Below are 15,089 nucleotides of genomic sequence, written 5' to 3'. Positions count from 1 at the left end.
CAGTCTGGCCCGAGCATGAAGAATCCATCACAACCCTTAGTAAATGGTTCCAATTGCTAATTGCTCTTTCCATTACAAATGTACACCTTATTACCAGTCTGAATTTATCTAGCTTCAGCTTCTAGACACTGAGTTCAGTTGTGCCTTTCTCTGCTTGATTGAAGAGCCTTTTATTAAATATTTGTTCCCTATGAAGGTACTTACAGACTGTGATCACATCACCCCTTAACCTTCTCTCTGTTAGACTCAAAGAGCCCAATCACTTTAGCTCATCACTACAACACAGGTTTTCTAATTCTTTAATCATTTTTGTGACTCTTCTCTGAACCCTCCCCAGTTTATCAAAATCTCCTTGAATTGTGAGTACCAGACCTTAACATCATAATTCCAGCATTGCCAAATAAAGAGGTAAAATAGCCTCTCAGCTCCCACTTGAGAGTCTACTATTTATGCATCCCAAGATGAGTAACAAACTGTAGATATTGAATGGACTGAGTGGTCCATAGGCTACCATAGGGATAGCCATAGGGGATTGTTCTAAAATGTAGCTATACAGCATTGGCAATAATGACTAGGAAGATGATGCTTTGATAAGAATAGGAAAGCAAAGTGTGACAAACCCTGACCACTATTTTCTGTGTCACAAAGACCTACCCTCCAAAATCAGCATTTTCCTAGCTACTATTGTCATTGCTGTGTAGCTATTTTTTTCAGTAGACCTTGAAATCTGAATAACTGATCTAGGGTGAAAGGTTTTTTTGTTCTCTGTAGAAGGAGAAGCAAAGAAACTAAATAAACTGGTTAAGATGCTTATGCATGCAAAATGTTATAATGCAATAATCAATGTAATGTAATCAGTGTAAAAGCACTTCTCTATCATAGAAGTTTGCTATTGAATTCATATCAATACATCATAGGCTTGAGTCTAAATGGCTAATTAGTTCCTGTAAATGTAGTGGCAACGAGGTTTCTAGTAGATTGCCTCTGGGATCATGCCACTGGAATACAGCATAGCATTGAAAATTTAGGAGCGGGTCCAGCTAATGCACCCTTTTTCCTTTTAAAAGAGAAAGTTGCCCAAGCCTGCAAGCCTAAAAAGATCTTACATTAATATATTAAAGTTGAATTAATGCTGGCTTTATTGCTGTTTCCAAGGCTCCCTTTCTCATTCTTCATCAAGAGAGGAACTGGCAGATTTTAAAGTGATACATCTAAGGGAGAGGAGAAAGCCCTTTGTCATCTTCTACTTCCTCATCTTCTGCTTCACATTCTCAATTTGATCCACAGATTCATTATTCAGTATCATAAACATAATTATCTGTCTTTTGTCTAGACTCTCCTCTGTGGGCTTTGCCATCATCCTATGAGAAACAAGTTCACTAGTGGAAACTTCAGTGTTCTTGATTTATATTTTTCCCTTTCACTGGTAAATTCCTACTTTGTTTTCCATATCACAAGACTGAGCTATAACTAGGCATTTTTTTGCCAAGGATGAGCCTGTACTGATTTTCTCATCATTTTCTGCTTTTTCTCCCCTGGCATTGCATCCTGGACAGCTGCCCCACTCACCTGTCACAGTAATACCCTTTGTCCATTCTGTTTATTTTCCTCCAAACCTGACAGCCATTCTGGCATACTCGTGGTCCAAGTATTCCAGTAAAGGACCAGACTGCCATGTTCAGTGAAAACCTCAGCAGTATCCTCCCCTGCACTGACTAAAGAGCATATTGTCTCCTCTGCTTGTGTGACTGAGGGGATAAAAATATGCTCAACAGGGAGATAGTAACAGAATCCGGAAGCTCCTAAAGGGGTGGGTGGAACTCAGGGCCACTAGTAAGCAAGATTACTAGGAGAGAAACAAAAAGCCATGCAGATGGCCTTTGGCTCATCCTTGGGAATGTTCACTAGTTTCAGGGAGCGGGGTGACAAGAACCCTTTTTGTTCCACCAAAAGACTCTATCCTCCTTAGATGACAACTCACAAATCATGACATTTTTATTTTCTTTCCCTTACCGTGGGAGCAGCCAGAGTAAGAGACCAATAATTTCCTAAAGTAAGACAAAGGCAATCCACCCTTTGGATTGACTGGAAGGCATTTGTGTATCAGAAATCTCCATAGGTCAATGTAGACCCTGTAAATTCTCTTACATAAGTGTAGTTGCCTTTAATGCCGATGGGAGTTATTCATGCTTATTTTGAGACGGTATAGTTTCCATGCAGAACTATGAAATATGGTAAAAGCACTATAACTGGCCTTAGTCACAATCCAGAGGAAGATGTAAACTCAACTGTAACTAATTTGTTGATGACATTTGGAATAGAAAACCTATGTGCAGACAGAATCAAACTGTACGTTGACTAGGAGAAGGTAGGAAAGTGCAGTCCACTCAACAAAACAATCTGCAAATAAATGTAAAGTACAGCTGCTAGAGTGTGAAAGTAAACAACACAAGAGAAAACCTATTTGGAGAGTCATCTTACGGGGACCCTAGGTTTATAATATTAAACGAAATAGGAAACAAACAAGAAAAAGCCATAGCTGTTTACAGAGCTCTCTATATTACATAGGTGATTATATGAAATATGTCAAAGGAATAATGCTCTTCAACCTAGCAATGGTCTGAGTAGGCTTGGAATATTGAGCACAGGTCTAGCATAGGTCTTTAGGATAGACATTAAAGAAATATGATGGAGAACAAAACACATGGAGAGACTGAATAGAGCTTAAATAGTTTGGAAGAAATCATTTATTATTAAATAATTAAACAAGCAACTCAACAAGGAAATGGTAGCCTATACATGGATGGCTTCAAAGCAACAACATAAATGAAGAAAGGGGATTTTTACAGGGTAGGAGGTTAGAAGCTGTGTGTTGAAGCTGAAGAAGGAAATGTTTAGGTCAAGTGTACAGTGGAAAGGTTTTGCTGGTAAATCTCTATCTGTTTAGCTGTAAATGAGCTCTAGTAATATAGCTTTCTTGCACACCCTCCTAGTTAATGCAGACCTTTGGCCAGTATAGTTTATGCCAGTTCTCTGAGTGAAATAAACTTTGCCAGGAAAAGGTCATAATGAAGACCTAGCTTTAGATTAGAGGAAAAGCTCTTAACATCAAGTACAGTTGGGCACTTCAGCCGACTAGCAGAGGGAAGGTAATGATTTGTAGTCAAGCATAAGTAAAAGAAGATGTTAGTGGGATTAAGGTAGTGAGTAATTCTGCAAAGTTCAGGAGAGTCAGGTTATATGATCTACGTGGTCCCTTTGGTATCTATGATTCTATGAATTTTACTGTTCAGTAAAGTAATATCACAGTGGGAAATATCAGGCTTGGATTACTTTTGGGGGAAATTGTGTCTGTAGGCAGAAGGAGAGCTGTACAGAAGACATATTAAAGTATGTCCTACAAGATCAATAAATCATTGATTGTCAGCCTAAGATTCACTTTAATCCACGTCTATATTCTGTGTCAAGCCATTTTTTCATGTCTAGTCTTTTAACAAAAACGTCTATTCTTAGCAAGTCATCCATGCATGATTACTATCAAATTCAACCATTAATCACCCCCAAATTAAATGATTTTCCATCTAATGCTCCATACCACTAACAACATTTTTCAAAGTGATAGATTGCTATACTGATAAGATCCTAAATGGAGTTTATAACAAATGTATTCAGTTCCAGTGAATTAAAAGAAAATCCCTATAAGCTATCCCTGTATACTTTAGATAAAATAATCTGATTTTGTTATACAGAAATGAGTTAGTTCATGGCTGTATGATACTTTTTAAAATGATAAGTGCTATCTTTGTATTAAGTGTTACAGCAGTTATTAGAATGGGATAAGCAAGTTCAACTAAAGCATCCAGATCTAATCTGTTTGGGCTGCATTTCTAATTTAATACCTACAAACTTTTCATGTACTGATTAAAGACAAAAGGAAGCTCACATTGTTTTCATGTGGCCATTTATTTTTAAATGTTTTAAGAGTGCAGCCACTTTTTCCCATGGTGATTTTGCCACACTAACTATGTTGTGCTAGGGTAAAACGAGACCATTCATTTAAAACTGGGATGTTCAACTCCAGACAGAGAGCTTTCATTAGATCTGGTGACAAATATTCTTACACTATGCCCGTCACTCATGATGCTGTATTCAAAGATAAAGCACAGGTCAAAGGCAGACTAGAATTCAGCATTATTCTGAGTAATTCAGAGGTGAAGGTAGCTCAAATTAAAGCATTCGTGGTTTGATTCTGGATTGATGTACCTGACAAAGCAACAGTCTTTACATTGGTCCAAAGGAAAACCATTGGCAAAGATTTAGTATCTGGTCCTCTGAAGTCTGGAGTTTGTCTGGAGTTCTCTTTCCTTCAGCCACCTCCCCAGTCCAGGTTTCCTGATTCTGAGTCTCCCATCTCCTTATTATTCCTTTTGTCCTCTCCTCACTTCCCATCTATGCTTCACCCTCATATGCTATGCTTCAGCCACCCCTCCCCGTTTCCCCTTCCTCCTGGTAGTTTTTCCTGTTCTCTTTTTCCTGTAGTCATCACCATTTTTTGAAACTGTCCATTGGAAAACTTTTGTATGAGTTTTCTTATGGAGCTATAGAAACATTTGTTTAAAGTCCTGGTATGTCTTGAGATGATTGTGGTGATTTTAATCCACCATTAGCTCCCTTATAAGTACGCTTCCATGTATCAGCATGACACAGTATGTTTCTGTAACTTAGTTCTGTTACACTTGGTACTTTTACTCTGGTGATAGCCTTGTGTCTCTGAGATTTTTGTCCTATAAAAGGATTAAAAGGATTCTTTTGACTCTTCAGACGTCTGTCCTATATGGCCTTATTCCACGTACCTTTTCGCTCACTGAGAAAAACATATTAAGTCCAGTTATCTCCAGTGAAACTACTTGTAGACTAATGTACTGCTCAGCATGAATAAAGATAGCAGAATATGACCTACATTTAATAATTCCCATTGTATTAAAAATAAAAAGCATTTTGTGTCTCTTTTTTGAAACAGACTATATACTAAATGGGGAAGCAAATATAATTCTGTTGGCTTATAAAGAAACATAGATATACACTTCAGATAGTCTAAGAATAACAACAACAGAAGTTCTCTCGAAGCTCTTGTAGAGGTGCCCCTGTGTATTTTATAGTGTATCTTACTAACCATTACAGAATCGTTCTAGCTGAACATTAGAAAATATGGAACACTATTGAACTCACTAAAGGTCAACACAAAACTGTTTGGCTTTATAATGGTGATGACGAATGTGCAAAAAAGTCTGTTCAGAGGCCCTCAAACTTGCATTTTCAACTGTGTGGTGAGGCAGTTTAGTATACAGTGTTCTGTACGATAAAACAGCTAGCAACACTGGTTGATTCAATACCTATAAAAGATTTTGTAAGAAGAAGAACGCTAATTATTGTTAATCCATAATATTTTTATGTCAAATTTGCTAGAAGCTTTAAAGGGAGTGATTCATGCAGGTAAGCGATTAGCTATTAAAGAGGGATAAGCTAACAAAGGAGACTTTTATACATACAAATACCTCACATTAAATAACATGCACATTTTGATTCCAGGCCATTTCTACTCTCAATTGTCCATTTAATATATCTTCCCCAGAGTTTATTTAATTGTTTTCCATATGGTCTACAATACATTCATATTAGCATTATAATTTTGTACAATATGGTACTTCTGCGATTCTTTTCGGTCTCTTGTTTATATGTAACATTGCTTGCACAATTTTTTTTAAAAAATAGCTGCTGTGTGTCTCCGCTTCTTTCTTTGACATTACATGCGATGAGAACAAAGTAATTCAGTATTTGAAACATTTATATTCATGTTCCTGCTTCATTTAGGATTTCCAGCTTACATACTAACCTTGTTTAAGACATTGATAATCACATTGGAGGAGAAAATTAGAACTAAGTGCTTGAAAATGCACTGTGTCAAACTTTGATTACTGTAAAACTAAACTACTTCACCAGATTCTTTTTCTTCTGTATGTCTTCAGTTTCTGTCATAAGTACTTAGGTGGTGTTCTTACTTTCCACAGATGCCAGTGTATTATTACCCATCTGGTCAGTACCCTACCTCAGCAACTCAGCAGTATAGACCCATTGCCTCAGTTCAGTACAATGCACAACGGAGTCAACAAATACCCCAGACTGCACAGCAAGCAGGTATTTGCATCTGTTTCTAATTTCTTCAGCCATCCGTGTTATATTTACTGATGAATCTATTGATTGTAGTTTGGTTTTGGGCCTGAAAAACTCACACTGGCCATTTAAGTAAGTTGAAACAGTGAAAAATCCACTTTACTTGGAAAGACAAAGCAAAAAAGGAAAGCATGCCTCAGTGCTGTCGTCTAGCATGTGGCACACAGCATGGTTCTTACTGCAGTAACACATTACACATTGGATCTGAAGTAAGGCAAGTGGCAAATTACTGTGGTCATTCATACTTCATTCAAAATCCGAGAGTTACATTTTTATTTTCTTCATTGTATGAGGTCCCAAAACATGTTTAAACCAAGAAACCTGTAATGGCAATTTAACTGAGGCCAGTCTGCTCTGCAAAGATGAAACTATGTCTGTGATATGGAGCCAGACAGATGAAAGGTAGTCTTTACCATGATAATATTCCACTATTTTCCTCCTTTTGAGGTTAGTGTTCATGAAAACAGCAGGCAAGGAGGTGCTCTAGAGTCTGTGTGACACCCAGTTGGATGTTAGCTCCCTGCAGCGATGGGCAGTTGGAAGGGGGGCCGTTACACTGTAAGAGAGTGAGTAGCAGGTCTCACAGTGAACCGGTCTCTTTTCCTACTGTGTCATGCCACTCCTAATTAAACCATATTAAGGATGGTGGAGACAGAGTGAGACTGATGTTGGTTGATTTATTTGTGCTGCGGTGAGATTCTTTGTGTTCCTAATGAATAAACGGAGCTTCTGTAAAAATTGTCTGCTTCTCCAATGCAAACCTCCCCCGTGCTGTCTTTAGACATGTATTAATTCTGGTAGGAGAGGTTGTATCGCTACAGTGTATATAATCATAAATGTGTCATGTTGGCTAACACAATGTCTGTCAGTCTGTCTGTCTATTACTGTCTTAGCTCCAGGAATGCAAATGGCTTGATAGAAATTCCTATGAATTTTGTTTCCTTGTGGAAAATCAGCATGTTTGCCAAGACTTTGATCCACAAGCCCTTTAAGATGAAACTCTGCACCATAGACATGAGAGATGGAAAAGATCCGGTGGGGGTGGGGAGGTGTCATCCAGCCCATCTCCCAATCTCTGTAAGCTGACCTGCTGGCAGGTTTGTCACAGTTTAGTAGGTGTTCCGGAGTGGGAGGGAGGAGGGAGGAGAGCCACAGCAAAACACAGCTATGCTTGGTTTGCATGATCAATGGCACTTCTTTTAAAAGCCATGTAATATGCTAATACAGCAGGTGTTGGTTTTGGTCAGCATGGCTGGGATGGGGGGTGCTTGCTGTCAGATTGTATAGCTTTGGGAGAATACAGTTCTCAATGAGATGTAGTATTCCATGAAGGCCATCTGTCCCTTTTAATTTGTCTTGTCTTACAGTATGGTAGCATATTTATTAACCATGTACATTAGATCTTTGAACCTAAGTGCAGATTGAGTCATATGGTTCTATTTTGGTTGACTGTGTTGTTATAAAACCATATTTACTCTCAGTGAAATAGTAGATCCATAATATGGAAATTAATGTAATTAAAGTATACATGAGACACATTCGGAAATGCTTCAGATATTTTCACAGATAATTCAACTATTTAATCCTCAAACAGAGTATCTGAACACCAAGTTTAATTATATACCACAGTGTAGTAGCCATTATGCTTGGGTACAGACTACATAGTGACATCAGTTGTATTTTGCTTATGTGCTTTTCATATTGTTTTTCACCTATGTGTGTGCCTAAGGGTATGTCTACACTACCACCCTAGTTCGAACTAGGGTGGTAATGTAGGCAACCGGAGTTGCAAATGAAGCCCGGGATTTGAATTTCCCGGGCTTCATTTGCATCTCGCCGGGCGCCGCCATTTTTAAATGTCCGCTAGTGCGGACTCCGAGCCTGCAGCTACATGCGGCACGGACTAGGTAGTTCGGACTAGGTTTCCTAGTCCGAACTACCGTTACTCCTCGTGAAACTCCTCGAGTAATGGTAGTTCGGACTAGGAAGCCTAGTCCGAACTACCGAGTCCGTGCCGCGTGTAGCCGCGCGGCATGGAGTCCGCACTAGCGGACATTTAAAAATGGCGGCGCCTGGCTTTATGCAAATGAAGCCCGGGAAATTCAAATCCCGGGCTTCATTTGCAACTCCGGTTGCCTACATTACCACCCTAGTTTGAACTAGGGTGGTAGTGTAGACATACCCTAAGAGTTTTGATGAAAAAATCTTGAGTTTGGAAAAATTGTCAGTATCTTTAAAATTCCTCCTTTCAATTTTTGACAGCTCCATTGGAAAAATAATTGTTACATCCTGTCAACATTCTGTGATAAGAGTTTTGTGGTTGTTTATAAATCTTTACCCATTGCCCAAGTCCTAACACACAAACCTAAGATTTCAGAATCAATTATTTTAAATGGGTCCTAACTAGGGGTCAGATTGGATCTCTCAAAGATATTTGTATGAGGGGAATAGGAGTACCAGGTAACACCACAAAGAAAATATTTTTGTTTCCTACAGACTTTCTTTTTAAGTAAGAGAGATTAGGGGACAAGACAGGGGGTACAATTTCCCAAGATCACAAGGAAAGGAACCCAAAAGTCCCATGCAAAAGACCAGCCTTTCCATGCTGTTGCTGAAACATAATGGCTCCTATCAGAGCCATGCTGCCATTGGGAATGAATACTGAGCTCTCAAAACACCCGCTGTATAAAGAAGAACTGAAAGAAAGAGATCCCAAAGGTTTTCCTCTGCCTTTGTGGGAAAAGGTGCCACAGAAAGCATCTTTTCCCCTTTTTCTACCTACATGCCTTATGCTGCTGGAATATAAGAAAATTGAACTCACAGAGGGTACTCGATGGGGTGCAAGAAGTCAGAGGATGCTCTGAAATCAGTGCTCTCTTTCCCTCACCTTCCAGAACTCCAGAGTGATCCACCTCACCTACTTTCTCATGGCATATTGGTCCTATTTTATTTTTTTATTTTTGTAATTGACCTGACTCATGCCCTGTAATGTTTGGTAACATTTGTAAAGATTAATTTTATTACCTGCAAAGATGCATTTTCTTCTGTTTCCTGAAGCAATATGGATATCCATCTTGCTATCGACTTATGTTTTGAAATGTCTGAAAATGCCTCTGAAAGGTAAGTACAGACTAAAAGAAGCTTTTCTTGGGCATTAACTAGATTTTTAAATAATACTTTGTTTACACTTATAGTCAGTGAATGGATGGATATGGATTGATTATTCTATTTTGTATTGTTCCTAAACTACCCATGGCATTTAGAGAGTCACTAATCTTCCAGAATTTGATTGATAGCTGTAAATTATGTTTCATGAAATATATTAAAGCACACTGCTTATGACACAAATATGTACTGCAGGCTAGTCACTAGACATTCAAACACGGGCGGGGCGGGGCGGGACTCCTTTGGATATCTATTCAACTGCTGCAGAAGCATACACAAATGCACTTAACACCCCATATCTTTCTGTGCTATGAAACTTTGGGTTGGCTAAATAAATGTTTTGATCCAAAGGTAAATATTTCAAGCTTTATGTTGTATTACAGGAAATTACCTTCAAATGTAGAATTAAGGACCAAGATTGAGGTTAGCATGTGAGCAGAATGTAAGGTAGTCATGGCGAAGCATAGAAATTTGAGAGACATACGATGTCTGCAAAGAGTGCAGATGAGGACTTTGTTATGGGTGAGCAAAGGAGGCAGGCATGAATGAAGCAGATGACAAAATTATTCCTGAAACATGTTCTCTGAAGATTTAGCACCATTTGCTGCTGGCGAGAGAAAACTGCTGCAATAAAGATAGGCCTATAAGGGAGTCCAAATTGTGTGACTACCAATAAAATAACAAATACATCAGGATGACCAGGGAGCTGTTGAGGGCCTCAAAAGCTCAGAGACTGTTTTATTAAAATGAGAAAGTTTGCTTCCCCAAGAGGGTTTTGGAATTCTTCATACCTCTGGCAAGTTGTTAAGGTCTATAGTTTTCACACTTTGGACTGAAGAGATTTGATCTAATGCCAGCAATTTGTTTTTGTTTTTCTTAGAAAAGGTCTCTTTATGAGTAGAGCAATAATGATGACTTTTACAGCAAATGGCTAAAGTAAAATGTCAGTACAGCATCCTTAATGGCTAAGGGACTCTGTATTCTCTCATGGCTGTGAAAAGAGAGCAATATGAAGTTAAAATGTCTCCAGGGCAGAAAAAAAAGATGAGCTCACCTGAAATTAGATTAGGCTCTAACAGCAATAAATCATTTGGTGAGAGGGATGAGAACTCTTGATGGATAGCTAGATAAATAGACATATTTTAGAGTGCTGTCTAGTATGAGAAGATAAGCTTCCCATGTCTTGCAAGAAGCAGTTTCAGAGAAGGTCTCCATTGGAAACCTTTTGTCATTTACAGTATATTAATTTAAATTCAAAATGTAACCACTAAGACAGCTTTAGCAGTGTTGCTTATTACAGAGCCGTTGTGTAGCCTTTTAATGCTTAGTTTTACTTCATGTAAATAAATAATTTGTTCTACATTTCACTCCCACTGTACCAGCTCTTGGGTCCAATCCTGCAAAATGATCCTAGAAGTCAATGAAAGTGTTGACATTAATTTATTGAAAACAAGGTCAAGCCATTGGCTAGTGCACAGTACATTTTTGAATGGCTAGTTCGAATATTTTAAATGACTATTTTGAAATTCAAGTAGGAGTATTCTCTTAATATATTCATCTTTAAGCTTTATAGTAAAGAACATTGCCTCTTTCTCTGAAAATCAGGATATAAGATCTGTACAAGTCTGGACTAAAGTGACCATTGCAAAGATCAGTGTTGTGGTAAGGAATTCCAGTAATTTTTAGAACTTCCCAAATATATCTCAATGTTCCTTGAACTGTGGAGATTTTCTCTGGTCAGTGAAAATTTACCACTTTTTGATTTGTAAAAATGTAAAAAATACTGGCTGTTTAAAGCAAATGGATGCATCTCTTTTGGTACATTGAAATGCTTGGTTTCTTGACTGAGTGAAATGGTATTTCTCTTTCTCAGACAGTAGTACTAGAGAATTATATCTCGGACACCATTGGCAAGTATTTTATTTTTTAAAATTGGTATCTCGGTAGAAGTAGTTTGAAAGCATTTGAGCCTTGTTCTTATCCTTGAATGATCAAATATAAATGTATTCAATAATGAATATTTGCATTTTTCTACAGTTGATGAAATAATCAATGGAATGATTTATATCCGCGTGTCTGTGTATTTATTTTCAAAATAATAATGCTTAGCACTGAGAGTATATTTCATTTTTAAAGTGCTTTACAAACATGAGGAGATTAAACCTCACAAATACCACTTTGGCATAGTTAAATATTATGCCCATTCATAGATGAAGAAGAATCTTCAGTGGACAAGCCATGTACTTTCTCAGCCTCACTATACACTATGTATGTAACATATCAGGCCTGTTCCAGACATTTCCAAGATGTGATAAAACTTTGCTAGGTCATTTTTTACACATCATTTTGTCTGGGCTACAGCATGGCAGTCTGGGTGATCACATTTCCTCCTCACTGGTAAGTTGTGATATAAATAGTAACCAGTGATTAATTTGTGCTAGGGCTGAACCCTGGCACCTCTAGACTTGGCAGTTCATAGCTCCAGCACCTCTGAGCTTACTGCAGCTATTATATATTTGAGTCTGTCTGTTTGTTCAAGAACTTCTGCTATATGGTATGAGCTAGGACTAGCAAATTCGGTATGCAGCTTTCTCTTATCATAGCTTAAACCAAGGAAAGGGTTTGGTTGTGCCAGGAAAATGAGGCTTGCTTAGAATGGGATTGCTTCTCACAAAACCATGCAGAAAAGAGACAGAATCACCAGGCAGGTGAAAGGGCTTTCAGGACTGCCCCAGCTCCAAGCAAGCTCGCTCTCGCTCACATACACACACACACACACGCACACACACACACCCCTATCTTTAGGAAAGGTAGTGGAGGCTGATGCTGCTTCCCCCTCCCCCCAACCTCCTGATTCATATGAGAATATTGCTGGCGGTTCCTCTTCGTCAGAGCGTGAAGGGAATACATTTTGTACATTTTGTTGCATTCCTCACTGTGGCTGGGGGAGCGCAGGGGTCAGATGAATCTGAACCTGCCCTAACAGGGGACATACACCCCTTCTCCTGTCTATACCCACTGGAGCTGCAGTGGCCATGGACTGGTGCTTCTCCCCTAGCCCAAAGCTGCTGCAGTGAGAGAGGGCTGGGATAGTCCTGTCTCCACATGGCAGCCTGCATACTGAACCCCTCTCATCCTCGACCCCACCCCGGGGCAATGGTTCAAATGAAGCATGTAGATTTCCATTTTAGTTTCCAAAAAATAAAAATTGAGTTAAGGACCCAAGAAGCAATGCAGGGTAAATCTTCTAGTCAGCTATAAATGTAAAAAATTTGCTTGAGCCCTGGCACCTAATTGCCTAAGCTGCCCAGTATCTCTTTCATTACAAATTTACCTCTGACAGTAACTAATCTTTACTGTATCTTCCAAGCTCCCTAATGAAGATAATCTATTGAACAAATCAAAATCTAAGCACTATTGTGTTTGCCTGGCATACCTTGCTGCCAAAACTTTTCAGAAAGGTGACAAGCTCATAGAGATTAACACAGGATTGGATGTAATTGGATGTTTTTTCTGTAAGTCTGTCTGAATATCCTCATTTTAGAATTTTTGTAGGCATTTGAGTCCTAGCAAACATTGCCATTATAACTCTTTTCAATTCGCATAAAGTCACCAATTCCTATTCAAATCTGCCTACATTGCTCCATCACATTATCTTTCCCTTTTTTTAAATCATCACTGCTTTTTCCTGAAAGCAGAACAAATGACTGAATACAATAGCACTTCTGTCAAAAGGATGTAATTATGGGAGGCAGATACATATTTGAAAACTACATGGATGCCGTGGTTCCTTTTATGATAGGTTTGCATGGTTATTCTGTCAACAGCAAATGTTTGTCTCAAAGGAGGGGTAATATTTCTGCTGTAATACCTCCAGTAAGAAAAAAGGAATATTGCCTCTTTAATGTTGCTGTGAAACAAGTTTTAAACAGTTCAAGATGTACCTTAAATGGTACTATAAATGTGTTTAACTAGAATAATTGAGTCAAACTGACAATGAAATAATGCTTAAGCTAAGCTAAAATTCAGTCAGGTGTCAGCATAATTGAAAGGTTTTTATCTTCAGCTTTCCTTTACTCCTCATTGTTAACTTAAAGCATCTTCCACTATAAACTTTTTCTTTTGTTGTAAAGTGTCAGGCTTAAAAATAAAATCATTTGGTTTCCATTAAGGGTGTTACAGAACCTTCCATGGGATTGCAGCTTCTACCTTCGTTAGCAGCCTGACAAGCAAGATCTCATGGTTCATGACAGGTTTGCTTACATTACTCCATCTGTATCTTACAGGACAGTCTTTGTACTTCTATCAGCAGTAAACAACTTTTATTTATTTTTAAATTGCTCATCCTGAGAAAGTAATTCCTTAATGGTAATTGTTCATTGCACTAATGAAACAGAATTGAACTTCTGGTGTCTGTTTGTTTGATAATCAAAACAGTAAGGGCTAAATTTAACAAATCCTGTTTTTCACTAAGAGCCTCATGAGGTACATTTCTTAATTTTGTGAAGGTTTGAAAGAAGGAAGATGGACATCAGAATTACACTCGTATAGCACTGTGTTTTAGTATTATATAATGCTGCGTTACACTAGCGCTACTATAGTACTCTATCACTTCAAAGCACTTTATAAACATTTACTGACTAATCCTCCCAATGCTCTGACAAGGAGCAGGAGGTAAATATTATTCCTGTAATTCAGGTGGAAACACTGATATATACAGAGTAAAGTAATTAACTCTAAAGATCTCTTATCAAGTAAGTGGAAAATCTAGGACTAGAATTTCTATGTTTTTTGCTTCTACTGCCCCTCATGAAATCATGCTGCCCTTCAAAGTTTAAGATGACAGTCCTACTATGCAAGCATTCAGAACATTCCATGTTAAATAATATGGGATTCAGTCATGTAATTTTGGTTAAGATTAAGTGCAGTCTTGCTGTTAAACTCACTACTGCACATTTCAGGAGAGTAAAAACAATATTTTTATTTAAAGATGATTGCGTCTCATTCAACAGACTAGCTTAATTATTCATATTTTATTAAGGTAGGAATGGGAGGAGAATATATCTACACTCTGAACACTGAAAGAGCCATGGGCAGGTCGAGGGCAGTTTATTTAAGCATCTAAGTTCTACCAGCAATAGTTAAAATGGAAGTCACTTTCAAAGCTTCCAATGGGATGTCAAGAATTTCACAGTGATACATTGATTCTCTAGTCAATAGGCATATGATAATTCCACATGAGTTACTGTGCATCAACAAATCTAGGGAAGAACAACCAGCTAAGAACAACATGCAGTGTAAATAGGCTCTTTAGTGTTGTCCACTCCATGGGTGCTGAATATGGAGAGATACCTGATGGCATTCAGTAGATTCTTTGTATTCATTGTATCTAAATCCTTTCGCCTCTCTGCCATGAGGGACACTCTACAATCCCTGATGGAAATATACCACTCAGTCAATGCACAATGCTCCTATTGCTGCCAGTGGAATTTTAAGCATTGAAAGGTTTATATATACTGTACATCTTTTTAAGGCAAGGGCTGTTTTCACATTTATTTCCCCACTAGTTTTTTTTCTCCAACCCGTCTCACCATTGCTACCACTAGTGTAATAGTAGTAATAAGAGTGACAGTGTGGAGTGGCTTTTGGCAACTCAGATACCACATCCTCTAACCCTGCTCACAGCGGGTTGA

The 15,089-nt window shown here is 38.3% G+C and overlaps 1 protein-coding gene across 6 annotated transcripts in view; it reads left to right on the top strand.

Moving 5' to 3' along the window:
* ARPP21 (cAMP regulated phosphoprotein 21) overlaps positions 1 to 15,089 on the top strand; it is a 266,271-nt gene that overhangs the window by 204,230 nt on the left and 46,952 nt on the right. For all 6 annotated transcript variants that reach the window (XM_089776566.1, XM_014574051.4, XM_014574047.4 and 3 more), the window contains one exon: positions 6,069 to 6,195. In XM_089776566.1, the coding sequence (XP_089632692.1) occupies positions 6,069 to 6,195 (127 nt within the window). The remainder of the gene's footprint in view (positions 1 to 6,068; positions 6,196 to 15,089) is intronic.

This window comes from Pelodiscus sinensis, chromosome 2, assembly GCF_052426305.1.
Source record: "Pelodiscus sinensis isolate ZL-2025 chromosome 2, ASM5242630v1, whole genome shotgun sequence".
NCBI lineage: Eukaryota > Metazoa > Chordata > Testudines > Trionychidae > Pelodiscus > Pelodiscus sinensis.
The sequence above is the reverse complement of the archived record's forward strand: the minus strand, read 5'-3'. Positions and strand labels throughout refer to the sequence as shown.